We start from the raw sequence: 27387 nt of genomic DNA on the forward strand, positions 1-27387 counted from the left end.
GTGCTTCTTGAAATATGAGACAAGTGTCGGGAACTCTCCGGGCGTAGGGGCGGCTGTGGTGCCCTGACGGCTGTGGCACACGGGCAGGAGCCGGCTCGGCTCAGCAGTGCCAAGGGCAGGGCTCGGTGCTCCCTTCACAGGCACCAGGTAGGAGCCTCCCGCGCCGGGCTGGGGCACCAGGTGCTGCCTCTTGAGCATCGTTGTGTCCTGAGCCCAAATGGGTGGGTGGGCTAGAAATCGCCTCTGCCAGCAGACAGGAGTCTGTGCGGAGGTAGGATGGGTGGAGCTGCCCCCCTGGGGGGTCTGGGGCTCCATAGGGGCTCTGGAGGGGGGGCACAACCAGGGTCCCTGGTGCAAACACCCAGGGCAATCATGGGGTCACGGAGCTGCTCAATGGTGCAAACCTGAGGTGGTGGGACCATGAAATCAGTCCTTACTTGGGGGGATTGAGGGAATTTTGTGACAGTTGTTGGTGGCCACTTTCACACCAATTTTTCTACTTCCACTGCTTTTATTTACTGTTGTGTGCGCTCAGTTGGGAACGAGGAAGGTGGATTCAATGGTGCAGAATCGTGTGAACTCGAATCAGATTTTTTTTTTTCAGATTTCTTGCTCTCTTAGCAAGTTCATGCAGACTTTCTCTTCGGGTGGTGTTTTCCCTGCTCCTACATTGCTGAATGGACTGATCTCCTGATCAGCTGTTGTGATATCCCCTCAGCTCCGTGGCGAAGGCAGTTTGACTCAGAGGGAGGTTCTGGTCCCATGTGTTGGCTTCACTGAGTTCAGGCCCAGCAAAAGTCCCATGGGACACAAACTGGTGCTGATGGCAGGAGGGAGCCTGAGGGTCCCTATCAGAGGGGTGTAAACGGGGTAGTGTCAACCTTCACTGTGTTTTAGTTTCCCTCCTGTCAAAGGTAACAGTCCCCCAGAAAGATCCTCAGTGCTTTGCTGAAAAGGGGAAATCTGCCCCAAAGTAATCATCAGTCAGGACACCGCCGGCACATGTGCCATGACCTGTCCCGTGACCCATCCCAGCCACGAGTGACCCGGTTTGTGGCCCTGACACCTGAGAAGCAGAACAGGCGCAGCAGAAATTAAGTGAATGAGACAACAAGCGTGTGTGTAATTAGGACAGACCTTCAAACGCTGCCCCGGGAGCCGGGACAGAAGTCACTGGCTAATCAGAGCAACAGCAGTGCCTGTTTTAAAGACGAGGCAGACTTTAAGGATACTTTGTCCACATAATGTTCCAATTTTAGCTCTGCGTCCCGGGATGTGATTGCATTAAAAATACCCGGGGAGGGGGAGGATGCCAAGGGCACCCAGCGACCTGCCTCCTCTGGCGTGTCCCCACCAGTGCGCCGTTCCCGCTGCGTTCCGAAGCCCTGTCTCACATTCCTGGCCCTGATCATCATCCAGATCTGCTTTCCGGCTGTTCTGCTAATGGTTATCCTGGGAAAGGCCTCCGGCTCCGTTAACAGCTCGTGGGAAGACCTCCCGCTCCTTTTGCCTAAACAGGACTATTGATGGAGACACTCGTGGCCACCTCCGGGGTGCGGGAAGGCGCAGGATGGGACCGAGACCCGCCGAGGACTGGGGTGCTCACCCCAAGGGTGGGTGGGTGGCAGCGCACCCCCGCTCCGCGAGGGGGTGACCCGCTGCCTCCCGTCGCCGCTGTCCCCGGTCCCCGCCGTGCCCGGTCCCGGCTCCCGCCGCCGCGGGACCCACGCGGGAGCGGAGCGGCGGCGCCACCGCGGGGCCACGGCCGGGGCTGCAGCGCCCCGAGACCCCCCGACCCCGCCGGTCGGCCCGAGGACCGAGTGGGTCCCTCTCCTGATGGGTGCTGTGTGGATGGGGAGCCCCACCCCGAACCCACCCACGCCAGCACGACACAGCAGCTTTTGGGCTGCCTGAGCCAAAGCCCCCGGTCTGGTCCCTGCTCCACTCCCATGGAGTACACAGGTGGCTGAGCCCTGCACGGTCCCCCTGCAGCCCTGCCCGAGGATGCCAGGGACGGCTCTGCAGGGCACCCTTGGGTCCTGCTTGGCCACCCACAGACACCCTGGCCCCTGCTTTGGCCCCTCGGGGTGTCTCGGCGCAGCGTGCCTGTGGGTATTTGTAACCAGCAGCTGCCAGCTCCAAGGTGGTAACTGGATCACGGGGCTCGGGTGACTTTCGCACCTCTGAGGCTGTTCTGGATGTCCCACCAGCTCCCAGCTCTGGGTTGGGCAGCAGGGACAGTGTCCCTGCAAGGTAAAGGTCACTGGAGGGCTGTCCTCAGCCCCTCCCTGGGCAGATTTTCCCTGTGGTGTCCCTGTATGGGTCTGGGGCTTCAGCTTCCCACACAAGGTGGTCCACAGAGCCCCACGTTCAGGACGGGCACCTACTGGTGGCCAGCAGTCCTGGTGCCAGTCGTCCTCCTGCCACGGTGGGGATGGGCTGTGGAATCCCCGCACCGCACACGAGTCCTGCCAGCTGAGTCTCTTGCCTGCAGACAGTTGGTTCCATCCCAGCTCTGCCTTGGGCCAACCTACGGTGCTGTCCGGGAGTGAACAGAAACTTGAACTGACACAAGGAGTGTCTTCTGGAGCTGGAAACTTGGAAGAAGTGGGTTATTCCCTTCTGGGAATGCTGCTGCTCGTGTCATCTTGCCCAAACGCTGTTGCTCTTGCTCAGGGATGCCCCCTGGATCCAGACACCCCAGAGGCGTGGGACCTGTGCTGGGCTCTCCAGCCTCACATGGCACCCTGTTCCTGTCCCTCTGTCCTCATGGCGGGTCTGTCCTTCCTCCCGCAGGCATGAAGCGACCCCTGAGCCCATCCCACAGCCCCGAGAGCGCGGTGCGGCTGGCAGAGGTGGCCAGCTGCCCCCCCAGCCAGCCCGAGCAGCGCATGAAGCGGGAGAAGAAGCACCAGTCGTTCACACTCTGCGAGGTCTGCAACATCCAGCTCAACTCGGCCGCGCAGGCTCAGATCCACTACAACGGCAAGTCCCACCAGAAGCGCCTCAAGCAGCTCAACAAGGGGAAGATGCCAGCAGCCCAAGGTAGGAGCCCACCCAGCAGGTCGAGCTTGCCCAAAGGCTGCCCTTGCTCTGGCACAGCTGCTCCGCTGGGCTCATGGAAAGTTTGGGAACGCTGTGGTCTGTCCTTGGCATCTCACTTGCTGGTCTGCCTGAGAACTGCAGGGCTTCCCCCAACTGTCACTGCCAGCCCTGAGGTGGTTTTGGGGCCTGAGAGCCCATGCTGTGGCACTAGAGGGATGGACACATGTGGGTCTGTCCATGTGTAAGTGTGGCTGCTGCTGCTCTGTGTCTTTGTTAGCGTATCTTTGGGTTCTGTAGAAGGTTTGTGCAGCAGGGACGAGCGTGTCCAAGGGTGGAGTGGCTGTCGGTTGCTGGGCTACTGGATGCTGCTTCCCAGGTGCTGCCCCGACCCTGTACCTCCAGGGTCCTGCTGTGCACATCTCCTGTATCTGTGCTGAGTTTGATTCAAAATGCTGCTTAGATGTTGATGCTGAGGCCCCTTCAGCTGCAGCAGGGATGCTGGCCCATGGCAGGGATGCCGGCACACGCAGGTGCCGCGCCGCTGGGCAGGAGCTTGTGCAAGGGCAAGGACTCACTTGCCCTCTGTACCATCTGCCAGCGTTCACCTGGCTGGGCCCAGCTGGCTCTGCAGATTTTCTGCATAAAAGCAGGGAAATATGCCCAGAAATGTCACCCTGTCACCATGGCTGACCTGCTCTGCCTGAGCTGTGAGGGTTTGTCTGGCGCTGGGAGCAAACCACGAGAATTTCATAGAATCACAGAATGCCCTGAGTGGAAGGAACCTTAAAGATTATCTGGTTCCCTGCTCCTGCTCTTCCTAGAGACTGGGCAGACTGGAACCATAAATTCCCAGCAGGGCAATGGTCATCTCTGTGCCAAATCCTGTCCTGACTGGTGCTGGTTTTGTTTGGGCAAGGGCTGGGATATGCAAAGGAGTAGGTCTGTTCATCATTGTTACTGACAGATGGAAATATCGCCGGCTATTTTAATGGGGACAGGGCTCATAAATTCCAGCCTGCAGCTTCCAGATTTTACCCTGAATCTGGCTGTGGCTCGATGGGAGGCTGTCCAAGGATGTGTTTCCTACCGAGCCAAAGAATCTCAGAGCATGCCAGTCTGCTCTTTGTGCTTCTGCACCGTCCCTGACCTCTGCCAGCGTCGGGGTGCGCAGACGCCGCAGCCCCAGGGCCCCCGCACGCTCTGCTCGGCCGGGCAGGGCACAGTGGCTCCTGCATGTGCAGGGCTGGGATCTGCTCACTGGGGGATTGCAGGCAGCAGCTGCTCCCCGCGCCTCCCTCTCCCTCCTGCTCCCGCCACAGCCACTCCGTGTGGCTGGAGCCGACCTTTCCTCACGCTTCTGGTTAAAAATCTCATTTCCAGCATTGTCCCAAGAGGGGACCATCCCTGTCTGCCTTGCCCCAGTGAGCTGAGGACAAGCGCAGGACAAGCTCCTGCCTGTGCTCCTGCCTGGACTGTGGTGTGTGGGCAGGAGGGTGCAGGCAGGGCTGGCAAGGTGGTGGTGCTGAGGGGGCCCTGCCCTGCCCCATTACAGTTATCTGGGAGCCCTTCACTGGCCAAACTAGTACCTTTGGGTGCTGAGGAAATGCACCTGCCTGTGGTCATTGGAGTTTTCCCCCCTTCTCAGGCAGGTGCCTCCTCTGCTGCTGGGCTCAGCCTGGCATAGCCCACGGAGAGGAACAGCTAAGAAGTGTCTCCAGTGGCATGTCAGCACTGGGGGAGCTTTGGGAGGTTAAAGACAATGGATTAAATGAAATAATTGTGTTAGACAAAGATGGGATGTTCCTCTGGGCTGGAATCTCTGTCTCATGCTGACATCTACAGCTACATCAAAGGCAGCTTCCCAGCTGCTGCTCAGTCTCCCCATTCCCCTCTGGCTCCTCGGATCTGTTCTTCCTGCATAAGCTGTGAACACTGGCATCTTATGGAGCAAAGCTGCAGAGGAGCATTGCTGGCAAACGTGCTAATCAGCGTCATTACAATTCATTAGCTCTGTGCCACAAAGACCCCAACTTATAAACAAACCATTGCTCATTAGGCATTTCCTTGCAAGGCAGATCCCAGATCCCTGTTGTCCCATACAGAATCACAGTGCAGGTGGTGATTAGATATGGGGTGCCCACAGATAAAAGATGTTTTCATGTCACAGATGCCAGTTCTAATCCAACTGGGTCATGAGTGATTTAATTATTGCCTGTGATTTCCAAGGGAGTCTCAGTGAGCTTCAGTTTGCTCTTGGAGTCCTCAGGAGCTGAACCCCCGTCTGGTGCAGAACGAGCAGGAAGAGCTGATACACCCCAAAATGGGGCGTGGTGGCTGCAGGGTGAGGGCAGGGGCAGGGATGGGGGGGCACTGCCTCTCCTTGTCATCCTGGATGATTGCTGGGGCTCCCATCACAGGACAGGCTGAGCATTTCAGGAATTTACAGCCTTATCCACTGCTCCCCAAAAGGCCTTTCCACCAGTGTCTCAAAAAAGTCATGGGATGTAAAGAGGAGCTTGAGCTCGCCACTGCTGGAGCAGCATCCCTGGGCCCTGCCAGCTCACATCTCCCTGAGAGGCAGTGGGTAGCAGTCTCCTTTGGAGCAGCAGGCTCCTGGCCCTGGGGGCTACTGGGCTGCTCCCCCAAACCGAGTGCCAAGGCAGAGTTGGGCCAAAACATCCAGAGCCAGCTGTGCCCCAGGGCTGATCCATGTCACAAGCTCTTCCTCATTTCCACGTGCCCCGTGGTGTTACGTACCCTGACCCTCCCCAGGGCTGCCCAGTGCCACCTTCCCCCTCACACTGGGGCTGCCTGGTGCCGTTCCCCCCTTTGGCAACACAGCCCTGGAACAGCAGTTTCGTGCAAAGGGAAAGGTCCTGGTTTCCCCCGTTATCTGCTGAAATGTCTGTCCATGCGTGTTTGGGAGCAGAAAGGCTTGAGATGAGCAGAGAAATCACTGTGACAGCTTCAGCATCGCTGGGTCTGCAGCACAGAGTGGGGGCCTCAGGAGGGGATTTGGGGACCCCGGGGGAGCCTGGGCTGCTCTGGGAGCTGGGGGGGCTGGCAGCTGCTGGTGGGTTTCACAGGGGGTGCCAGCTGAACTCCCTGATTTTGGCAGCTTGGGGGAACCCACTCCCCTTGACTGGCTCACAGTGACCGAGGCTGAATTGTGACCAGGGAGTCCATGGCCAAGCTCTCCACCGGGCCAGGATGGCCCTGCTGGGAAACAAATCCTGAAAACCACCCAGAGCAGTGTCTGGGAAAGCTGTGCCCTGGCGTGAGGAGCAGAGGAGGGAGGGGAGCTGGTGGGTCTGACCACGGACAGTCTGATGGGTGCGTGATCCCACTCCACGATTCTGCTCCATGAGCCTATTTCATGATCCCAGTCCACGATCCTGCATGTGGTCCTGGTCCATGATCCTTTTCCATGACCCTGCTCTGTGTGCTCTGGCATCTCATTGCTCAGCTGCAGCATGTTCCCTCCTCCTTCCCTCGGCTGCTCTCTGCTGTTGCAGCCCTTCAGCTGTTCACTACCAAGCAAACTGGTGCCAATCCCATTTTGTTCCATTTCATGTTCCACACGGAATCCTTTAATTGTTGTTAATAAACAGGGCGATGCTCAGTGGGGCTTTGTCTGCAATAAACCCAATGTATTGATTTAAATAATCTGCAAACATGTGGGATTAGGGTCTAATTGGGACTAATCAGGGTGCAGCAGCCGTGTCACCACTGGGTCGGGGCTGGGATGTCCTCGTGTCTGCCGGAGCTCCCAGCCCTGCCCAGCCTCGGGCGCCTGCCAGGACCTGCTCCGGCAATGCCAGAGGGAACGTTGTTCTTTCTGGCTCCCTCCTTAACTCCTGCAGCAGTTTGCTGCTCTCCTGCTTTTGGGACCTTTTGGAGAAATTCAGCAGGGAAAGGCCAGGAGCTGTCTGGCACAGGAGCCACCTCACAGCGTCCCTCGCCAGGGACTTTGGCAGCACGTCGGGCTCTCCCGAACTTCCCAGTAACAGATCCGTGCCCAGCCTGAGTGTTAAAGGGGCTTTAACATTCAGCTGGGGCAGACCCTGCATCTGCTGGGTGCTGATTGACACCTAGTGCCCAGGCAGCACCAGGGTTCAGATTTTAAGCTTCTGTGAATTTAAGAAGGACAAACATACGGAGTACTCCTGCTCCGTTGGCCTCAGCTGCTCCCTTCAGCTGCAAGCAAAGATGAGCAAAAATAGCTTTTCAGATCAGATTTGAATAACCTGGAATCTCAGTGGGGAAAATACAATGGTTTTTTCATGTCTTAAAGATGTTGGCTGGGATCAGGCGTCATTTGCAGAAGCTCAGTTGGGTAATTTTAAGTTTTCCTTCCCTCTGCTTACTCACAGCCTTCTCCCTTCCCATTTGGGTGTAGGGATGGGTGCAGGGATGTCCCTTGGGGCTCCTGGGGGCAGAGCTGGGAGGGCTGAGAAGGGGAGGGATTTACCCCTGCCACTGGGAAGTGGCAGACAAGCTCTGTTTCACTAAATGCTCTTGTTCTACTGAAAAAGCCATTTTCCATGGCGGAAAGGGCCTGCGGGCTCCGTGTGAGAGGCATCGCATGAGCCCAGACCCTGCTCCAGGCACATCAGCCTCGTGCCAGCCCACGAATCCAGAGAAAACTGCTCCCTTTCTAAATCCTCGGAAAATACCCCATTAACTTGCTGTCCCTCTGAAAAGCCCAGCTATTCAGCTTTCCATGGATTAATAACTCTAGCATAACTAATCTCTGATTTTATTGAGTCAGTAACTTCAAATAGAAAATTAATCGATCAGTGGTCAGTTTTGGCTTGAAGGGTTTCATGGTGTGGAGCCTTCCCCACTGGGACTCTGCCCTCCCGCTCTGCACCCTGAGTTCTGGCCAGAGCTTCAGGGGTATTTTTCCCTGACACACTTATTCCAAAAATATCCTAAAAATTTAAACTCCTAGCCATAAAATGACACAGAGAAGATGCTGGGCTTCGTTTGTGCTGCTGGGGCATGGAGGAGGTAGTTGACCCCACGGCAGGAGCTTGAGGGGCTGGGATGCATGCTCCAGCTGCATCTGTGGAAGGACTTTCCCTTAAAAATATAGAGATCAAGCCAAAAGATATCAAGGTCAGATAATATATATCAAGCATCATCTTTGAGTGGGCTGGCAGGGGCTGCCTGAGCTGTCGGGGTGCCCTGGTGCTGCTGGGTGCAGTATAGGCAGAGACTGTGCTGTGCTGCTGGCAGTGGCGATTTTTCCCAAAATCAGTAGGAAATTGCCTCATGTTATTTTTAAGCCCTGCAGTTGTGAGCCAGTTCTCCCTAATCGTGGATTTTGCTGTCACTTTCTTCCAGTCGGTTTGCTGTCAAGTTGCCTCGATAGTGTTTCACAGCCACTCAGCTCAGGGCTGAGGCACACGTGACATTAATTAGAAGTGGATTAAGAGCAAGGAGGAACACGTAGCCATGCAATATTTCACAATTTCCCATGTAACATCAGTTCAGCAGATTTGGAAGAGGAAAGCCTGAGATTTATTTTAAGTGGGGAAAAAATGGTCAAAGCAGCAGCTAAACTGTGAGCGTGTCCCAGCTCGTCAGCACCCGCTGGTCCCCGTCCTGAGAGAGCTCTGAGCCTGAAAGGGCCTTTTCCAGGGTTCCATCAGCAGCTCCGAGGAGGGGTGAGGTCCCTGGGAAGGGGGTGATGTCCCCCTAGAAGGGGGCACAGTGTTTGGGAAGCTCTGGGGTTAGGCAGCTCCTGGCTCTCATGGCCACCCCAGGCATTGGATCCAAATGCATCCTGCTGGGGGAGCTCAGCTGTGCCCCCCAACCACCTGGGGTCTCCTGTGTCTTAAACGTCCCCAGGAAAGGGTGAGGACACAGAGGACCTCGGCATCCCCAGGTGGCTCTGCTGTTCTCAGGGACAGAGGCAGCCGCTGTCCTGTTCTGACATGGGAGAGAGGTGAGCATCCCTGAGCACCCGGCTGCATCCCGTAGCATCCCGCTCCCACCCCAGCTGTCACTGGGGATTAGAGGTGCTGGATAGAGCAGGTCGTGCCCGGCTGTGCGTGCGAGGGCTGTGCGGCCTCCCCGTGCCCAGGCGCCGTCCCAAAGAGCACCGGGGCTGACTGGGGGCACCAGGGAGGGGTGACAGCCACGGGGAGGTGACTTGTCCGGGGTCTCCCTGATGGAAATGCAGTTCATCCCCCCCAGCCTCCAGCCCCGGTCCCTCTCTGTACCCACTGTGTCTCTGTGTTGTGCACGAGCGTGTGCTGCTCGCCCGGGGACACGGGAGGAGTGAGCGTTTGGAACCGGGCGAATGGGGAGCGGAGGCAGCTCGGGGGGAGCTGGGGGAGGGCGAGCGAGGGGTTGTGGGTAGTGTGGAGCTGTCACTGTGATTTAGGGTCGACTGCTTAAACTGTTTTATGTTCCCAGACAGTAAGTCGTAAGCAATATAAAATTTTCTCTGAAGAGATGATCTCCCCTCGTCATGCTTCTGCCTCTTTCCTGGAGTGAGCTCTCCTTTCTATAACCCCATGGTGTCAGCGCGGGTGTGCAGAGGGAGAAAATGGGATTCTGGCCTTTGCAGCCATGGACACAGCCTGGGGTTGGGAGCAGGCATCCAGGGGCTGGGGACCTCCCCTCTCGCTGGTCCCGGTGCTGCTGGGAGCAGAGCTGGGAGCAGAGCTGGGAGCAGAGCTGGGAGCAGAGCTGGGAGCAGGGCAGTGCGGAGCTGGGTGTGCCGGGGGAGTTGGCTGTGAGGGACCAGTGTGTGCAGCTGTGTGTCCTTTCAGCACAAGGACCGTGGCCTTTCTTTGCAGCCCCCCCAGGCTGCCCTCACCTCTCTGCTTTTGGAGCATGCGAGTCGAATTGGGGCCCTGGAGTTGTCGGAGCTGTCGGAGCTGTCGGAGCAGGGCTGCCTCTGCCTGCGGGCACTGCCTGTTCGCCTCAAATTCAATTCCTTTCTTTTTTCTTGCCCCTGAGTTATCGCTGCTTTTGGAAAGCTCCAGCTCAACACTGCTCCAGCTCACCTTTGGTATTTTCTACAGTTACAGATTTATGAGGAATAGTTCAATTTATTTGGCCGTTGCCATGCCAGAGGGAGTGTCTTAGTGTGCTCTGTGCCATGGCACCCGAGTGTGTGCCCAGAAAAGCTCCCTGGCCCTGGCAACTCCTGAGGGGCCAGAGCTGAGTAGGGACCTGGTGGGTGAGACCAGAGCTGGGTCACCCCTGGCTAAATAAGCATCCAGAAGTTTTTGGGTAGCTGGTTTACATGCCAACCCCCAGCTGAATCCATATGGGGGCTCACGAGCCCTGTGGCACCCCAGAAAATCTGCACAGGGCTGGTGGGAACCAAAGTGTGGTGGCAGGTGGAACCCTCTACTCTGTGCCTTACAGGAAGGCTCTCCTAGATTAGAGGGAATATATTACATTCTCTCTCTGAAACTGTTTCCAGGTGTAATTTCCTCCCCTTTTCCTGATAATTAAATATTTTTAAGTCATCCAGTTTCTCCACCCTACTCGCAGACCTGTCCTGGATGCCTTTGTAATTAGCCATCTCTCTGGGAAAGATGATTAAGATGGGAGGCACAATGCCCCTGCTCTGCTCCCACAGCCCTGCCCACACCATCAGCTCATCTTTAGGGGGCAGAGGTGGGGGGTGTGTCCCCCAGGACCGCCAGACCCCTCCACAGAGCACCCAGTTTGCTCCTTTTAGATGCATAAAAGCAGAAACCTTCAGGAAGGAGTCATAAAAGAACCTGGGGATTAATTAAAAAACAGGATCTGGGTGGGCACTGTGGATTCGGTGGTTTAACGAGTTCCTGTTTATCAGGCGAATGACAGGGGGACCCAAGCTGCAAACCCCATCCTCTTTGTGTGGGAACCCCTCGAGGGGAGATTCAGTCCTTAAAATATGTTACCTTAATCCTGAGCAAACTCAGGAGCAGGAAAGGTCAGCGCCCGCCTTCCTGGCCCAGCAGGGATGAAGCGCCGGCGGCTGCTCCAGCCGGAGCCTTCTGCTCCTGACAGGGCTCAGGTTACAGAGCAGAAGAAAACTGATACACGTCCTCCAGGTGTATCGGTCTTGATCCTATCTGGCATCTTTCACCCCCAAATTATACCCTAAATCCTCGGTGAACAAAGTCAGCCAGAAAGGCTCTGGAGGGCTTGGCAGACCTGGGAGGGGGGGGAGGGCTTCTTCCTGGGTTTTTATCCCTCTGTCTCCCTTCTCCTTTATTGAAGTGTTCATTGCCCAATTCCAGTCGCTATTTGCCAGACTGGAGTCTAAGGCTGGGGAGAGCCTTTCCTGGATGTCTCTCAGCCAGTGAAGAGTTTAACAGTGCCCTCAGTAGGGTTCAGATTAATCTCTCTGTTGTAGTTCCTGGAGCCTCTCCTCACAAAGAGCCCAGTGAATTGGTGACATTAGGGACAGTCTGTGCCCAAACCAAGCCTGAGCACCCTCCCTGTTTCCCTGCCCTCCCTCTTCTCCCTTTAAGCCACAAGCACAGCTCAAGCAGACCTGCCCAAGCAAGTCCAGCTCTACAGTGGCTGTTGGCAAACGCTCTCCTCTGACTGCATGTTTGGGATTTGCCTCTTCCAGGATGTGTATGATGAGCTGCACGCTGAGGGCTGGGGGCTGGGGCCTTTCCACAAGGAACCCTCTGGTTCTGTCCCAGACACTTGGCTATCAGGGCCTTGCGTGTGGATATCAACCTGTGTCAGAAAGTGGTGACCACGGGGGCTTGTGGCGTGTGACCCACTGTTGGCTCTGGTTTTTTTTAGGGCCTCACACAGCATTATGCAGGGACGGTGGAGCCAGTTGTCATGGCCCCCAGGCACCTTCACAGCCGCTCTGGGGAAGGTGCTCCAGCAGCTCCGTCCCACAGCCCCAGGTTGTGGGGAGCAGCAGCCACTGGCTTTGCTCCCCAGGGGATGGAGCGGCTGACGGCACCACCAGGAGGGTGACGTGGGTCTGGGCCCTGTGGGAGGGTTTGTGCTGCTGCCCTGTGTGCCAGCACCAGGGTCCATGGACAAATATAGCAAATTATGCACCCGCCGGACCCACGCTGCAGTGCCGGGAAATTCCAGTGATCTGCTGGGCTGGGCAGGGAGAGCCGGAGGCGTTAATGGCAGGGGCTGTAATCAGCACCTGCAATTAGCCTCTGCTCCAGATGGCCTCAAAGGCTTGGCCACAAAGGAGCACAGCAGCCCACACTGCCATTCCTCGTTCCCACCCCTCCATGTCACACCAGCTCGAGCCCTTTCAGCCACGGCAATGCCAGCCAGGACCTGCCCGCCCAGCTGGGATGAGCACGGCACCAGATGGAGCTGAGAGAGGATTTATTGATGGAATTGATGGGTAGACCTCAAAGGGCTGGTCGGGGATGGGGGCAAGGGTGGATGGAGGATGGAGGGGGGGGTCAAGGCTGTACATTGGTCCAGCTGGTCTTTGCCAAGAGATGCCAAACTTGCTCATGGCTTGTGGTCATCCCAGGGGAAAGGAGAACAGCCACTGTATGGTTGTTAGCCCCAATCTCCTCCCAGTCTTTACACTTCCGTGCTCCCTCTGCTCGACACTCCTTGCAGTAACACCAAACTGCTGATGACATTAAACAAATTAATATTGGGTTTAAATAGCCTGCAGGAGGCCAGGGCCAGGCACACAGGGCCAGCTGTCAATCCCAGATTAGCGACTGCCCTGGCTAAACTTACTGCTGCCGCTAACGACCCCGACAGCAACACCCTGCCCAGGGCTCTGCCAGGGCTGCCCCAGTGCCAGCCTAGCCTGGGTGGGTTTTGGGAGAAGGACCCCTGGGGTGCCCTGGTCTGGCAGCAGCGCCCAGGGGAAGTCCTGATGGCTTTAGATGCTTTTCAGTGCACCAAAATTCTGTAATTTACCCCAAAAGTGCCTGGTCTGGCTGTGGCACATAGGAAAGCACTTCAGCATCTTGTGGTTTAACATCTTCATTTTCACGCTGCTCGTGGCCCAGCAGTTTCTGCCCAACTCCTTGAACTGTTTGACTTGGGGGAAGTATTCAATTCCCTCCTTGTTGTTGTCTGCCTTTCAGGGAGTGGGGGGAGACGATTATTTCCTCTTTTCACAGACAGGTTTTTCATCATTTCCCTGTTTAAAGGGCACCAATGTAAGCAAGTCCTGAGCCTCCCCTACAGAGAAGAGGCCAAAAATCAGCACAGAGAAGGTGCTGCCATGGGGAGCCCAACTTCCACAGCCTCTGCTAACGAACCAATGGGGAGGGCAGCAGGCCCTGGGCTCATGAAAACCCCAATCATGGGGGGCTGGGGTGAGCCCCCCATGCGGATCAGGCTTCCCGAGTCCACTCATGTCACCATGTTTGGGTCGGCCCTGCGTGTTTCCAGTGCTTGGGGTCAGTGTTGAGCTGGTCAGGGACCCACACGCACCGGACAGGGACCTGCAAGCACCGGGCAAGGACATGTGGCCACCAGGCAGCGACACGCGGCTCCTGCTGCCGAGGAGCCTTTCCCGGGGATCGGGGTGGGTGGCTGCCTCTGTCTGCCCTCCCTGAGCAAACCCCGCGGCGGAGACCCACGGGGGCACCTTGGCAGGTGTCACCCCAAAGCCCTTGGAGGACGCTCGGACAGAGCCCCGGGGGCGCAGCGGAGCCGTTGAGGGCTCCCTCCTCCCGCCCCAGGTTTCGGTGCTTGGGCAGCCCCGGCGCGGGGGCGGCTGTGCGGGGCGGGGGCCGCCCGCTCCCCCCGCCCATTTCCACGCTGATACCCGGCACCTCCGGCAGCTTCTCCCCCCGCGTTTCGGCGGGGCCGAGGCGGGGCCGGACGCGGGGCGAGGGGCGGCAGCGCTGGGCGGCGGAGCGGGGGTTGCGCCCGCCCGGCCCTGCCCGCAGCTCTGCCCGGCGAGCGGGAGGCACCGGCAGCGCGGAGGCGACGCAGCCGCATCCAAAATGCTTCTAGGTGGGTGAAACGCAACTTTCCCGCAGCCCCATCTCTCCCTGTTGCCCCCCCTTCTCTCTCCTCCCATCGCCTCCTCACCCCCTTCTCTCCGCTGGCGGAGCCGCTGCCCGGGGCAGCGGGAGCCCGACGGTGCAGCGGGACCGGGTCAGCCGCGGGGCTCCGGGGCCGGGCGAGGGTCGGAGGGACGGTGGGGTTGGCGCGGCGGGGATCGGGGTATAGCCCCGGCACTGTCCCGGGGCTGCTCCGGCCGTGATTCGAGCGCTCCCGGCTTCTGCCGACTTCCTTCAGCTGGGGAAAAGGGCACTAAATCAGGGTCCAGGCTGTTCTTTATGGGCAGAAACACAGCGAATCGGTTCTTATTTTGCTGGTAGCTATGTTCAGGCTGTGTGTGTCCATGTCTCTTCTCCACTTTGAGATTTTGGCCACAAACTTAACTCTGAATAGTGAAACATTGATGTGGGTTAATTACCCCCAGGAAAGAGCCCCGGGAATACGTGGTGCTTGAAGAGTCTGGGCTTGTAGAGAGAGGCTAGGAATGGGCTCGGCATCAAACTCAAATATTGATTCACCTGTGGGGTCCCCATCTTGCTCTCAGCAGGGCTTGGCATCCCACGTTACCCTCATGAGATTTTCTTGTTTCTAAGCAAATCATGTCATTCCTATTCCCTATTGCCGTCCTGCCTAAAACACCCGTTAAAGAGCTGTTCTTGTTATTTGCATCAGCTGAGGCTGTACCCTACACCCACAAAATGGTCCCTCCCTGCCCAGCACACAGGCAGCCTGTTCCCTCGGCTCCCAGCCTGCTAATCCTAATTACTTACGGGATTCAAGCTGAGTTTGACTCACTGCATCTTATTGATTTTTCCCAGGGCTGCAAAAAGAGGAGGGAAAAGGTTGTGTGCTGACGGGGCTGGATTTTGCCCTTGCTCTTTATCTGGGTGTCAGTTCCAACTTGTGTTTCTGCTGCGACTGTGATGCAAATGTTTTGGTGCTTTTTGTGCAGAATGAGGCTGTGGGGAGCGCCGGCAGTGTCCTGGCGAGGGTGGCCAGGTGGCTGGTGGTGGAGCTCCGTGGCCAGGCTTGGCCATCACGGGCTTGAGGAGCGGAGCAGCGGCAGCAAACAGAGCATGACTCTGCTCTTGGACCCGTTTCACGTGGATTCAGGGCTGGTAATTTTAGTGGTTTTGGTATTATCAGCATTAACTTTGTGGCAGGCGCTGGGGAGGGAGCGTGGCCCTGGCCACTGGCAGCAACGGGTCCGGCACATCCCTGTGGGCAGCGGCGCCGCTTCTCTCCACACGTGTCCATACGTGTGTGGTGTGCACATACGTGTGAGCACAGGCACGTCTGCAGGCTGCCGTGCACTCGCTTTCCTCTGGTAACATGTCACTGGCGTGTGCTTGTGGGTGCCTCTGGCTGCTGGAGCCGGGAACACGGATGTCATTGGTCTGGCACATCGGTCAGGGCCGCGCTGAGGTGCCCACATCGAGGTGGCTGCAGCCCCAGCTGTCTCCCATGGATCACTTTAATTTTTCTAATAGTTTGAAACACAATCTTTTCTCCAAGCTGTTCTTTCCCTGTATCTCTGGAACGTGTAACACTACTCGGGATATTTATCTGGAATACTTGTCAGGCAAAGCAGGTTTAAAAGACAAACAAAAACCAACAGCAGAGCTTGCTTTTCATGTTGTGGTCTCAAACGTGGAGGAAATCTTGAATAGACACTAAAGCTTCAGTTTTGACCCTGCAGTGCTCTGGGCTTGCTGGCAATCCTGTGCTGGGACCATGTAACTCTGGGTGGAGGAACGTGATGGTTGTATAGGGCTTGCATGGTGATTCCAGCCCTCTGGAAGCTGTGGGGGGTAATGGTGAGGGGAGCCCGGCCCCACTCAGCCACGGGATTTGGCTTTGGGGCTCCTTTGGCAGATGGTGGGATGGAGTTCTCCCTGTGGTTGTTTTGGGTGAATTTTCCCTGTAAATGCAGCGGTTGTTTTTATTACTGGGGCTTGCTCCAAGCAATGTCCTGGGGGAAACATCTGTCCCCTGGTTTCAACCCTGAGTGAAACCTGGGGGGGGGGCACAGGGGGCTCCGACCTCCTCCAACAGCCTCAGCCTACCCTTCAGAGTATTTTTAGACCAAGCTGTCATCTAATCTTGACCTCCAGGATGATGTGGGCTAGAAAATATCACTGCATCTCCAGCATCAAGCCGAGGGTATAATTCACAAATCTCTTTAGCCCATTTTTAATTATGCCTCACCTCCAATAATGAATTGCTAACAAGTATTTTGAGCAAACATGGACTTTTTTTTTAAGTTTCTCGGTGCTGATGCTCCCGGCAGGTGCTGCCAGCACTGATGCTTTGATGGTCTGTTCCAGCACCCACCTGATGTCCTCGAGCTTGTAATGACTGCAGGGGCTGGGGATTTAGCAAATTGCTTTTTTTTTGCCTTTCCTGAGCGGGATGTTGGAACAAGTGGGCTGGCTGCTCCCACTCTCCGCCGGAGTGATTATATTAGCGTGGCCTGGGTAGGAGTGGCGGAAATTACAATGAAATACTAGAGGTAGGAAATAAAAATCTAATTAAAAAATAATGACGGATGTGTGTCATCTTCCAAACCCTGATCATGACCAAGCCTGGCTGTGGGGCAGCCGTGGTGGGGGCTTACACACTTCAGCCCGTCGGCGCAGCCTCGATGGAGCTGTGCTCAGGGAGTAATGCTGGGAGGAGAGAGCAGGTGGGGGGAGGCAAAGGGCTATGAAACTTAAGAGGGGGAATATGTGAGTGGATTGGGGTTTAAAAGCCCTCTTGGCCCCTCAGGACTTGCTCCCCTGTAGTGTGGGTTGGCGGGCTCCCCTGAAAATGGGGCAATTCCCCTTTTCTCCCTTCCTGAGCAAAGCTGGGACTGGCTGGAGCCCACGTGGTTTCACTGCTTGGGGGGTTGCTGGGGGCAGCTGTGGCACAGTCACGTGCAGTGGTTTGGGTGTTGCTGTGGTGGTCTGTGTGCATCGCTCTGGCACGTCTGGGATGGCACCACTGAGAAGGGATGGCCACTGGCCTGGAGCCTGGCTCTGCCACTGACCTGCTGGGTGGCCCTGGCCATGTCCCTTATCCTCTCTGAACCTGTCTGTCTCCTCGAGGCTCTTCTCAGCTCTCCGGGGGCTCGGTGCCAGCCCAGCCCCGGCTGTGTGAGGGAGGTACCTGCCTTCAGGTGCTTCAATAATAGAAATCATTAATTTTCACTGCTAATGGAAGAAATGCTGCTCTGTGAAAAATGTGCGTTGGCTTGGAGGCAATTCAAAAGGCTGGTGGAGACGGGAGCCCCTAATTTGTTCCAAATTGGTTATTTCACTGGAATGGTGAGAAAGCATCAATCTGAGGAGCTTTGCTCCCTTTTCATTTCTGTCAGCCGCTCCTTGGCTGTAATGAATTGGACTTGGCTGTAATTTGTACGATTTATACAGTGCTCAGAATAAAGACTAAACTGATCTGTGGCTCTGGTGCCCCCCTGAGCTCTCAGTCTCTTGAGAAGACCCTGACCTCTCCCAAACTACCCAGGGAGGGTTGGGCAGGGCTGTGGGAAGTGGATGCCAGATCAGGGTTCAGTGTTTGCCACCTCCTTTTCACTGCCCCTGGGTCAGGATGAGCCCAGATCCCTCCCAAGCCCCTTGGTACCTGTGCAGAGGTGGTTGAAGTCTCTGCTGGGGGAGGCATCACTAAATGCTGATTTTTCAGATCATTACCTGGCAGATAGGGAAAGCTGGGAATTAAAATCCAAAGGCAGTTGGACTCGATGTTTGTGGACAGGGGGAGGAAAAGAGGCTTGATAGAGCAAAACCCACGTCCAGTTTTGCTCCTCAGCAGCTGTTTTTGACCTTGGTGGTGTGGGGTGATTCTCCCTGTGGCTCTCGGGGAGCAGGATGCAGTCGAGTTGCCTCCCAAGGACCAGGTGCATGGACTGGAGGGAGCCCAGAAAGGAAGATCACCCTGTCCTTGCTTCTGCTCCTCGACAAAAGGGCTTTGCCCTTCTCAGCTGCTGCTCTGAGGAGCCTCAGCCCAGAGCTGGGGTCGCCTGCGGGGAGAGATGAGCATGACCCCCCCTCCCCAGCCCAGTAATCCTGTTGTGGCCATGTCCAGAGTTTGCAGGGATGTCATTCGAGTTTATTTCAAGGCTTGTTCCCTGCCAGCTGCAGTCACGCAGCTGAAGGTTGTGACAAGGCTGTGCAGGGGAAGGAAGCACGAGGCAGCATCCTGCAAGCTGACGGTGGCTGGGAGATGTGGGGGGTTCCCAAGTCAGCAGCTCAGGGGGCTTCTTCTCCAGCAGCACCCATGGCCCACTACCCACCCAGGCTCCTCCACAAGGACCTGAGTGTGCTGGAGCCAGGCCCTCTGTGCCCACAGCAGTGCTGGAAGGGCCCCCCCGGCAGAGGAGGAACAGCCCCCCCCAAGCACCCCGAGTTGTGTGGGAGAGCTGGGACACAGCAGGGAAATACTGGGGTCCTCCAGCATGTGCCCCATCCCCTTCCCTGCGTGGGAGCACCTTCTCTTTCCCGTGTCCCTCCAGTCTCTGCAGATCCCACAGGAGCTGTCCTTGTCAGATCCGCCTGTCCAGGCACCAGCCCGGGGGCTGCAGGAGTATTTTTAATTTGGCTGAGCTGACACGGTGCCGGGTGCTCTCTCCCACACGAGACAGCGGCTCCTCTCTGCCTCCCCCCTCCGCCACACACGGCAGAGATTGAACTGAGCTGTCACCACCTTCGGGTGCGAGGGATGCGGCCGGGCAGCTCCTGTGAGTCCTCCCTCCCATGCATCCTCCCAGTTCATTTTGGGGGCTGTCACAGCCAGGGTTTTGGGTGCAGAGGGGGAGCAGGGTCCTGCAGGGTGCTGCCCCATCCTCTGTGATGGCTGGGGATGGGGGCTGGTGGAGCCAGGCACCGCGGGGTGGGTGGGCAGGAGAACCGGGGGCTGTGCGGGGATGGGGCTCCCTGGGGTCAGCAGCTTCAGGAACACCAGAACCTCTGCTTCCCTGCGGGAAGAGTGTGCGTCATCCCCCAGAGCCTGACTGGCTTAGAGCAGGAATGGAAACAAAATCTCATAAATATCTTTGGACTCAGGGATTTAAAATCTTTTGGGGTAATATGGCAGCATTTGGTCTCTTCTGTTCAGCTCCTTACAGATGTAATGAGAAACCCTTGGGAAACCCAGCCATGGATGTGGGGCTGGAGTGCTGGCAGGAGTGTCAGGGACTGGCCTGGAGCATCCCAGTGGGAGCAATGTGCTTGGGGTCTGCTCCAGCCACCAGATGGGTGGGACTCCAATGGAAAACGGGGCTCAGATGGAAACTGTGGCTCATGGCCATGGCCGCCCTCATGTTGTGCAGATGATGGATGTGCTGGTGCAATGGGGCACCTGCCTGCCCAGCTCCCAGGCACAGCACAGCAGGGAAAAATAGCAATGATTCGCTCGGGCCAAGGCGGCTGCTGCTGCACAGGGGTAAACAGGAGTATCTGCACTTCAGTTCCTTTAGGAAGGACATCTGATATCTGGCAGGGATGCGAGGGCAGGGTGCTCGGCAGGGTCAGGGACATCCTGCAAACACTGCCCAAAACCCATGTTAAAGCTGGAGGCTTCCAGCAGAAATGGGCATGCTGGGCAGAAGGGATCAGTGAGTTCAGCCGTGCTGCTGGCACAGAGCAGGCAGAGGGTGTTCCCAACTGGAATCCACCGGTCCTGCTGGTGGATCCCAGTGCAGGGGCTTGATGGGGTCCCCATGGGAAGCGGGATTGGCCCCAGCCACTGTTCAGTTGGGACTGCTGACCTTTGCAGTCCTGCTCTGAATGCTGGGAACCAGGGGATGCAGTAGGCTCCTGCCTAAAAACTCATTAAAAAGGCTCAATCCTCTTTTCTCGAGGCATTAGCACAAGAATAAATCGGGCATGTTTTCACCCTGAGAGCCAGCTTTGGTTTCACTAGCTCCTGCTCTCATTAACCCTGGGCTAAGGTGGCCAGGCAGGAATGTCCCCAGAGCAGGAAGAGCCTCTTGCCCGGGGATATGTGGAGGAGCCTGAAGAGAGGAATTCACCGGAGGCTGCCAGACCCCCCTGCTGTGGAGCCAGCCGGAGCCAGGTACAATGCAGCCCCTAATCCAGGCACATTCCGGTGGGCCACATCCCTCCCCATACCCTGACTCTGCAGGGGGAGTCGGGGTGGGAGCATCCCCTTCAGCTCCCAGGCACAGGGTCTGTGCTGGGGAACAAGGAGTGGAGTTCCTGTCAGGGGTCCTGCAGGACACTGGTGTCCTTTGGGATCGTTTGGGGGAAAGCAAAGGTGGCACAAAACCCTGTTTCTGGAAGAAGCTGAGGGGCTCTAAACCTCACCTGCATTTAGCTCTAAAAGAAAGTTTTTGGGGGATGAGAGGAGCCGCTGTGCTCACTGGGGAGCCCCGAGATGAGGGGGTGGGTTTCAGACTCAGCCCTGCAACTATGGACCAGGAGCACGGGTAAACAGGAACACGTTGCGCTGTTGGACCTGCATCCTGCCGAATCTCCGTGCCTGGGGGTCGCTCTGCCCGTGCGCGGGGCACTCGCATCCCGGCTCTGCCCAAACCCGGGGACACCGCTCCTGGCCGGACGCAAATGTGGGGATCCCTGGGGGAGTTCCTGGGCGCTCAGCGCCCACCTCTCCTCGCACCTTGGGCAAAAAGGCGTGCCGGCAGGTGAGCCCGCGGCGGGCACCGGGCGCAGCTCCGTGCGCTCCCCATCCCCAGGGGGGGCCAGAGCCCGCGGCGCGGCTGCTGCGTCCGCTGTCCCCGCGGCCCAGCCGCGGCCACGCGGCCTTCCCGGTGCTGGCCACCGCTAGTGGCCACTGCCGCCGTGGGCTGCCGGGAGCATCCGCGAGCCCGGCGGTCCTCGCAGCAAGATGGCTGCTCCCGTGCTCCCGTGAGCCGGCGCCCGCCGCAGGCTTTGTTCCCGCAGCCGCCGCGCTCGGGGGTGCGGGATGCGGAGTGCGGGGTCCTGCTGCTGCTGCCTCCTGAGCACCTCGCTTCGTTTCGTTTTCTTTTTTGGCTTGGCGTTGCTGCTTGGCTGGGTTTGGGTTTGTGGTTTCTTTTTTTTTTAGTAGGTTTTTTTTTTTTTTAAGTAGATTTTTTTTTTCCTATTTAAAAAACAAAATCTGGGAAGTTTGCAAGCCCCCCTCCCCCCGCCGCCCCAACGCCCCAAAGCTTATGGCGGCCTTTCCATGGTACGTATATGTAGGGGTGGGTGAGCGGGGTGGGCACGCTGGGCTGGGCTGGGCGCTGGGGCTGCCCCGCTCACCCGCAGCCGGGGCTGATGCACCGGGGACGGGGCTCGGGGCAGCAGCTTGTCCTCTCGCAAGTGAATCCTGATCCTGCCCAAACTTCCCGACCGGGGGAGAAGCAGGCTGGTGTGGGGACTGGAGTGTCACCCCCATCTCGAGCTGCTGCTGCCGAGTCGCCCAGGATGTGCTGCTCTTCCCCGTGGGCAGCAGCAGTGAGGGGTGCTGGGTTGGTGCCAGGACTGGTTCTGGAGCACCACGGGTCACTCGGGAAGGGGTGCTGCGGTGCTCTGCTCCATCCCAAGTTTCCCCTGACCCCATGCTCCCTACACACTAATTGCTGCCTTTTTTTTTTTTTCTTTCCAAGGCAGCAGTTTTTGCTGGAGCGAGTGCTGGAGGGTGGGCTGTGCTGGATGGGGTGGGAGTGAATGGGGTCAATGACAGGGAGAGAGCAGAGGAATCCACTCCCTGGGGCCGTGCACTGTCCCATTGCAGCTGGAGGAGCTGGGTGCCTTGCTGGCACTGGGATGGGGTTGCTGTGCCAGGCAGCTGCGGTGCTGGTCACTCCAGGACCACCTGCCAGCATTGCCCAGGGCACCCCATGGGAAGCCCAGCATCTATGGGAGTGGGCACTCACAGCACTGGGAGTTTGGGGTGTTACTCTAATGCCTAATTGTGAGGGTTCCCCCTGCTCCCCAAGGGCTGTGGTAATGGCTTTGGTTTGGGACATTTGTTCTTCAGAAAAAAACCCAAGTTCCTCTTGGGTTTCTCAGCAAGTCACATGGACTGATGGTATTTCCCGGCTTTGCTGCTGCTAAATGTCCATGTTCTTTCCATTTTCCTCTGCATTTTGGTTCTGTCCCTTCCTCACCATGTGCTACATTCTTGCTCTTCCTCTTCCCATCACCTTTATCAAGGCTCAGTTTGGATTTTCAATCCAGTTCATGGAGGAATGTGAGAATTGGACTGAGTGGGGCTGAAATGTGGGTAAGGGGTCGAGTGAGTGCTTAAACCCTGCAGCTCCTGGTTTGGTTACGTGGGTAACTGCTTTGCAGCCTGGAGCTCAGTAGATATTCGGGAGCCTGAGCTGGAGCAGGTTGAGTGTGTCATCCCCTGGGAGGGATGCTGGGCTGGCCCTGACTGTGCAGAGCACAGCCCGCTGCCATGGGACCTGCCACGGCTTCAGCAATTCCCTGGGATAGAGACAAGCCAGGCAGGACTGAGAGCACACACGTGTGCTCACAGGCACTTGTGTCTGAGCTGTCTCCCAGTCACCCTTGTGCTGCTCCAGAGCCCTGGCACTCACCACCGCTGGCAGGTGCTGCTCCTCTGGGGCTGAATGTTCCTGTTTGGGTGTTTCATCCAGCTCTGAGCCTTCCTCACCTTCCCAGCATCAGTGCAGTGGGAAGGGCTGCTCCGGAGGGAAGTGTGTGGGTGTTCCTGTGGCAGTGGGACTGTGTGTGCATGCACCAGTCCCACCAGTGACACCGAGAGCTGCCGGTGATGCCGGCACTCAGTGGGATGCCCCCGCATGGTGCTGGGGCTGTCGCATAGCCTGGCCTGCCCTGAGCACCACTGTCACCACCGCTGTCACCACACCACCATCGCCATGCCACCACAGCCCTTCGCTGAGCCCTGGCTGAGGTTTGCAGGGCCCTAATCCCTTTCCCTTGTGTCTCTTTCATCTCCAGTCGGACCAGGAGAGTGGTAATAGACCTTCTTACTAAATTAAATGTGCAGGCTGCTCCTCAAGGCACGGCGCGGTTCAACCGTAGTGTTTGATTTCCCAGCCACAGCAGTATGGTGCCTCCAGGGAAAAAGCCAGCTGGGGAAACTTCCAATTCCAATAAAAAGTGTAAACGCTATTTCAATGAGCACTGGAAGGAAGAATTTACCTGGCTGGAGTTTGACTATGAGAGGAAACTCATGTTTTGCATAGAGTGTCGGCAGGCGCTGGTGAAGAACAAGCACGGTAAAGCGGAGAACGCCTTTACCGTGGGCACGGACAACTTCCAGCGCCACGCGCTGCTGCGGCACGTCACCTCCGGCGCGCACCGCCAGGCGCTGGCCGTGAACCGCGAGCAGCTGGCCTTCGAGACCCGGGTCCACGGCCACCCCGAACTGCACTCGGTCATCAAGGTGGAGGTGAACCCGGCGAAGGTGGCTGTCCTCACCACCGTCTACTGGATGGCCAAGGAGGAGATCCCGGATGAGAAGTGCTCCTCCCTGCTCAACTTCCAGAAGTTCAACCTGTGCCAGGCGCTGCTGGCCTCGGAGCACAGCGAGTACTACCACCCCGGCAGCGTCAGGGAGATGCAGGTGGGTGTGCGGGGCTGGGGGTCTGCGCCTGTGTGACGGCCAGCAGGGCTGGACAGTGCTGTGCAGCCGCTGCCTTCGGCAGAGCCAGCAGGGTGTCTGTGCCCACCAGCTAGGCGGGAGCTCCCTGAGCCTTGCCATGCTGCTTGCAGGATGAAAGCTCCGGAGTTCAATTAGCACACGGGCACCGTGGGTTTTTCCTCTTTTGCCCTAAACTGAGTGCTCAGGAAGATCAAGTAGCCAGAGAGTTTAGAAAGGATTTTCTGAGTTTTACAAACGCTTCGTGCCTGCTAAAATCAAATTAAATTTTTAGTGAGTCTTGGCCATTTGCCAGGCTCTTGAGCTCTCTGCAGAGCCTTATTTTGCTGCAGATAGACTAAACCCACTAATTAGGTTTTCCAGCCTGTGGTGATCCTTACAGCACTCACACACACACACAGGAAGTTTCCCCTCCAAGCTGGGGTGTGTGCCTGAAATGGGGGAAAATGAGCAAAGAAGCAAAAGACAGAAAAAAGACAGAAAAGCTGCAGTTTTGCTGTTGCTCCTGCCCATGCTGGGCCAGTGAAGCACTGATGGAACTGCTGGAGTTGAACTGAGCAGGCAGGTTCCCGGTGTCCTGCCTTGTGGCCGGCACAGGCAGCGGCTCAGGAATGGGGTGCTGGGGGCTTGTGTCTTGGTGCTGCTGCTGGTGTTGGGTCCTGCTGTAGCTTGTGGGGCTCTGACCCCCAGCTCAGGGCAGGGCCTTCCAAGCTCTCAGCAGCTTCACATGGTGCTCAGGCTGCCAGACAGGGATGAGAGGAGGCAGTTTATTATAAGGAAAAGGAAAGTGATTTCCAGCCTGTGTGTGCAGCTTGCATAAGGGCTTTTCCCTGGCTTGGGCCCTTGTGCTGCTGCAGGAGCCCACGGGTGGGAGCCCGGCCGCTTGCTGTGTGCTGGGGGCTGCGCGTCTCCTGCTGTCTCTGAACCTCATTTGTGTTTCTCTCTCCCTCCCTGTGCCCCTCCTTCAACTGGCTCAGGCAGCCATCGCCAAAGTCCTGCACAACGAGGACAGGCACAGGATCAAAGCCTCGCCGTTTGTGGGGCTGGTGGTGGATGAGACAGTGGATGTCCTGGAGCACCGCAGCCTCGCCATGTTCACCACGACTGTCTCCCCCTGCAACGGGCAGACCTCCACTGCCTTCTTGGGCAGCTTTGAGCTGCCCGCCGGGGAGGCCTCCACCGTGGCGGGCAAGGTGGGTGAGGTGATGCGCTCCTTTGGCATCCCCACCATGAAGCTCGCCTGGCTCAGTGCCAACAGCACCTCGCTGGTGGCTGAGCGGCTGAACGGGGTGGGGACCGCGCTAACCTCGCTCTGCCCGCTCCTCACCGAGATGCACTGCCTGTCCCACGGCAGCTCCCTGCTGCCAGCTGAGACCATCGGCACCACTGAGTACCTCCAGAAGTACGAGACCACTGTGGATGCTGTGTACAGGCTCTACTCCAGCTTCCGGGGGGGAAGCGATGGCCTGCGGGAGCTGTGGAGCGTCCTGGACCTTTGTGAGATAGACCTCAGGAGCCCCAAAGCCATCCACTGGACTTCTATCTTCCCAGCTGTGGAAGCCATTGACTCCTCGTGGCCCACACTGGTGCTGCTGCTGGAGAGCGAGGCGGAGCACTCGCCTGTGGCCCGTGGCCTCTGCGAAGAGCTCAAGAAGTTCCAGTTTGTGGCCTTCACCAAGATCCTCCTGGACGTCCTCCCCATCTTCCAGAAGCTCAGTCGCTTCTTCCAGATCGAGGACTTTGACCTTTCCATCCTGAAGCCCATCGTCTCGGCCACGGCTGCCACGCTGCAGGCCCAGCAGAGCACCAGCGGCCAGAACCTCCAGGAGTTCCTCAGCGAGATGAACGAGCACCCGCGGGACGGCCAGGAGGGTGAGAGCCGCCTCTACTACAAGGGTATCGAGCTGGCCAACTGCTCCCAGGTGCACCTGAAGCACTTTGAGCACTTGAAGGAGACCTACCTGGAGAGTGTGCGGGGCAACCTGCTAGACAGGTTCCCCATCAGCGTTCTGGAGGCCATCAGCTCCTTCTCAGCCATTTTCAACCCCAAGTGCTATCCCCAGTCTCTGGAGGACATTGGCAGCTATGGAGTCAGCGAGCTGAATTTCCTGCTGCAGGCGTACTCGCGGGTGGTGGTGAGTGAGAGGGCCCTGAGCGACTTTCCCCTCTTCAAGCGCATCGTCTTCAGCCTCAGCCAGCTCTCCTTCAAGGACCTCTGTGTCAAGCTGGTTTACAGCAGCTCTGAGATGCACGAGCTCTTCCCAGACTTTGCTGTCCTGGCAGCCATCGCCCTGGCCTTGCCCTTGGGCTCGGTCCTCGCCGAGAAGATCAGCCGGGGCCGGGAGCTGCTGAAGCGCAGCCGGTCGCGCCGGACGAAGGACGAGGGGCTCTCTGACCTCATGAAGATCGCCATCGACGGGCCGGCCATCAGTGAGTTTGACTTCGCGTTGGCCATCGAGTACTACGAAAGCATGAGGGAGTCTGGGTTCATCATGACACAGGTGAAGTGAGCGTGGCCAGTGAGGGCTGAGCCCTCGGGCGGGAGCCGGGGCCTGCAGGCAGTGCCCAGCACCAGCTCAATGCTGCCTTTCCACGTCGCTGGTCACTGTGGGGCTGGGCGGCCGCGGTGGATGGTGACCTGCTCCGTGCTGGGAAGAGGAAACAGGATCCTTCACAAAGCCATGCTGGTCCTATGACCACCCCTCGCTCATCCACCAAGCATCTGGCTGAATTGCCCAGAATTCAAAAGCCTGGGGCCACGTAAGGTCCCAAATTGCAATGATTTTTCTCCAAGGGTTTGTCATTATTTTGTTTTAGGGGTAGGAAGGCAAATCTTCTCTTGAGCTCAAATGTCATGTTGCCTTTGCACAAAGATACCCAGCAGCTTCTGCTTAATACTCTGCAAAAATAATAGATTTCTGTTGTTCTGGAGCCTCGAGAGCGAATGCAGAAAAGGCAGAACATCCTCCCAGCCTGGAGTCGACCCCGACATGCCTGGCGGTGTCGTGTTGGTGTTCCTTGTGCACAGCACAGAGTATTTTTAGCAGTGGCATCAAGTCATGATCATTTCAAGAGCAAGAGATTTAGGGAATGATATTGTAATGGCCAAGGAAATATAATTTTAAATGCGTCATTGTGTACATATGTGTATGTGTGTATATATATAAATATATATATATAAATATATGTATTAAAAAGGTCTAACTTAATTTTCCTAGTGCTTAAAGTTTAAAGATATATAAAGGGACTTTTTTTGCAAGGACAGAATAAATTATGATCGGCGTCCAGAAATAATCAGTAGTGTATTTCTGGTCTTTCCAAAATGTCCACATGTCCCAGCTTTCCCTTTGCACCCTGAGCTCTCGGCAACCTGCTGCCCAAGAGAAAGTCCTTCAACACCTGCTTTTGAGACCATCCAGAGGTGTTCAGCTTGTATTCCTCCTCTGAAGTGTTACTCTCTTTATCCTGAGGTGAGCAGAGCTGTTGGTGCCCGTGGTGGGCAGGGGCTTGGGCACCTCTGCCCTCGGGTCTGGGAGTGCTGGCATGGTGGCTGAGTGGGGCTGGGGTGCTGCGTGGTGTGTTCCAGCATGACAGGGCTCTGCTGGTTTTGACTTGGAAGGCTGTTTCCTTCAGATCTGACTGATTCTAATCAGCAGTAAACCCAATGCAGCACCCCGAAGCATCACCTTAGTTGAATCCTGTGGGCCGAGTTCTCTGCTGGGGTTGTCAAAAGCTGCCCCACCTGCTCCCCCA

The 27387-nt window shown here is 57.2% G+C and overlaps 2 protein-coding genes across 9 annotated transcripts in view; both read left to right on the forward strand.

The window, feature by feature from the left end:
- Window positions 1-27387, forward strand: part of ZNF385C (zinc finger protein 385C) — a 56079-nt gene that overhangs the window by 13745 nt on the left and 14947 nt on the right. For 3 of the 6 annotated variants that reach the window (XM_064636321.1, XM_064636316.1, XM_064636317.1), the window contains exon 2: window positions 2797-3045. The exons of 1 other annotated variant lie outside the window; for it this stretch is intronic. In XM_064636321.1, the coding sequence (XP_064492391.1) occupies window positions 2797-3045 (249 nt within the window). Of the gene's footprint in view, window positions 1-63; window positions 148-2796; window positions 3046-13884; window positions 13987-27387 lie in introns of those variants that run through there. 2 more of the 6 variants (XM_064636318.1, XM_064636320.1) reach the window with 2 other exon arrangements.
- On the forward strand, window positions 19515-26774 carry C26H17orf113 (chromosome 26 C17orf113 homolog). 3 transcript variants are annotated; one of them, XM_064636310.1, is made up of 3 exons: window positions 19515-20701; window positions 22971-23598; window positions 24612-26774. In XM_064636310.1, the coding sequence occupies exons 2-3, from the start codon at window positions 23080-23082 to the stop codon at window positions 26142-26144; spliced, it is 2052 nt and encodes a 683-aa protein (XP_064492380.1). In that variant the 5' UTR covers window positions 19515-20701; window positions 22971-23079; the 3' UTR covers window positions 26145-26774. The 3 variants fall into 3 exon arrangements, with proteins under 3 accessions (XP_064492380.1, XP_064492379.1, XP_064492378.1); XM_064636309.1 differs by lacking the exon at window positions 19515-20701 and adding an exon at window positions 21123-21225; XM_064636308.1 differs by lacking the exon at window positions 19515-20701 and having other exon boundaries at window positions 21256-23598.

This window comes from Pseudopipra pipra, chromosome 26 (assembly GCF_036250125.1).
Source record: "Pseudopipra pipra isolate bDixPip1 chromosome 26, bDixPip1.hap1, whole genome shotgun sequence".
NCBI lineage: Eukaryota > Metazoa > Chordata > Aves > Passeriformes > Pipridae > Pseudopipra > Pseudopipra pipra.

Coding starts and splice junctions, on each gene's coding strand:
- C26H17orf113 (XM_064636310.1), top strand. CDS start 23,080: ATGGTGCCTCCAGGGAAAAAGCCAGCTGGGGAAACTTCCAATTCCAAT. Junction 23,599..24,611: donor GCAGCGTCAGGGAGATGCAG/GTGGGTGTGCGG, acceptor CAACTGGCTCAG/GCAGCCATCGCCAAAGTCCT.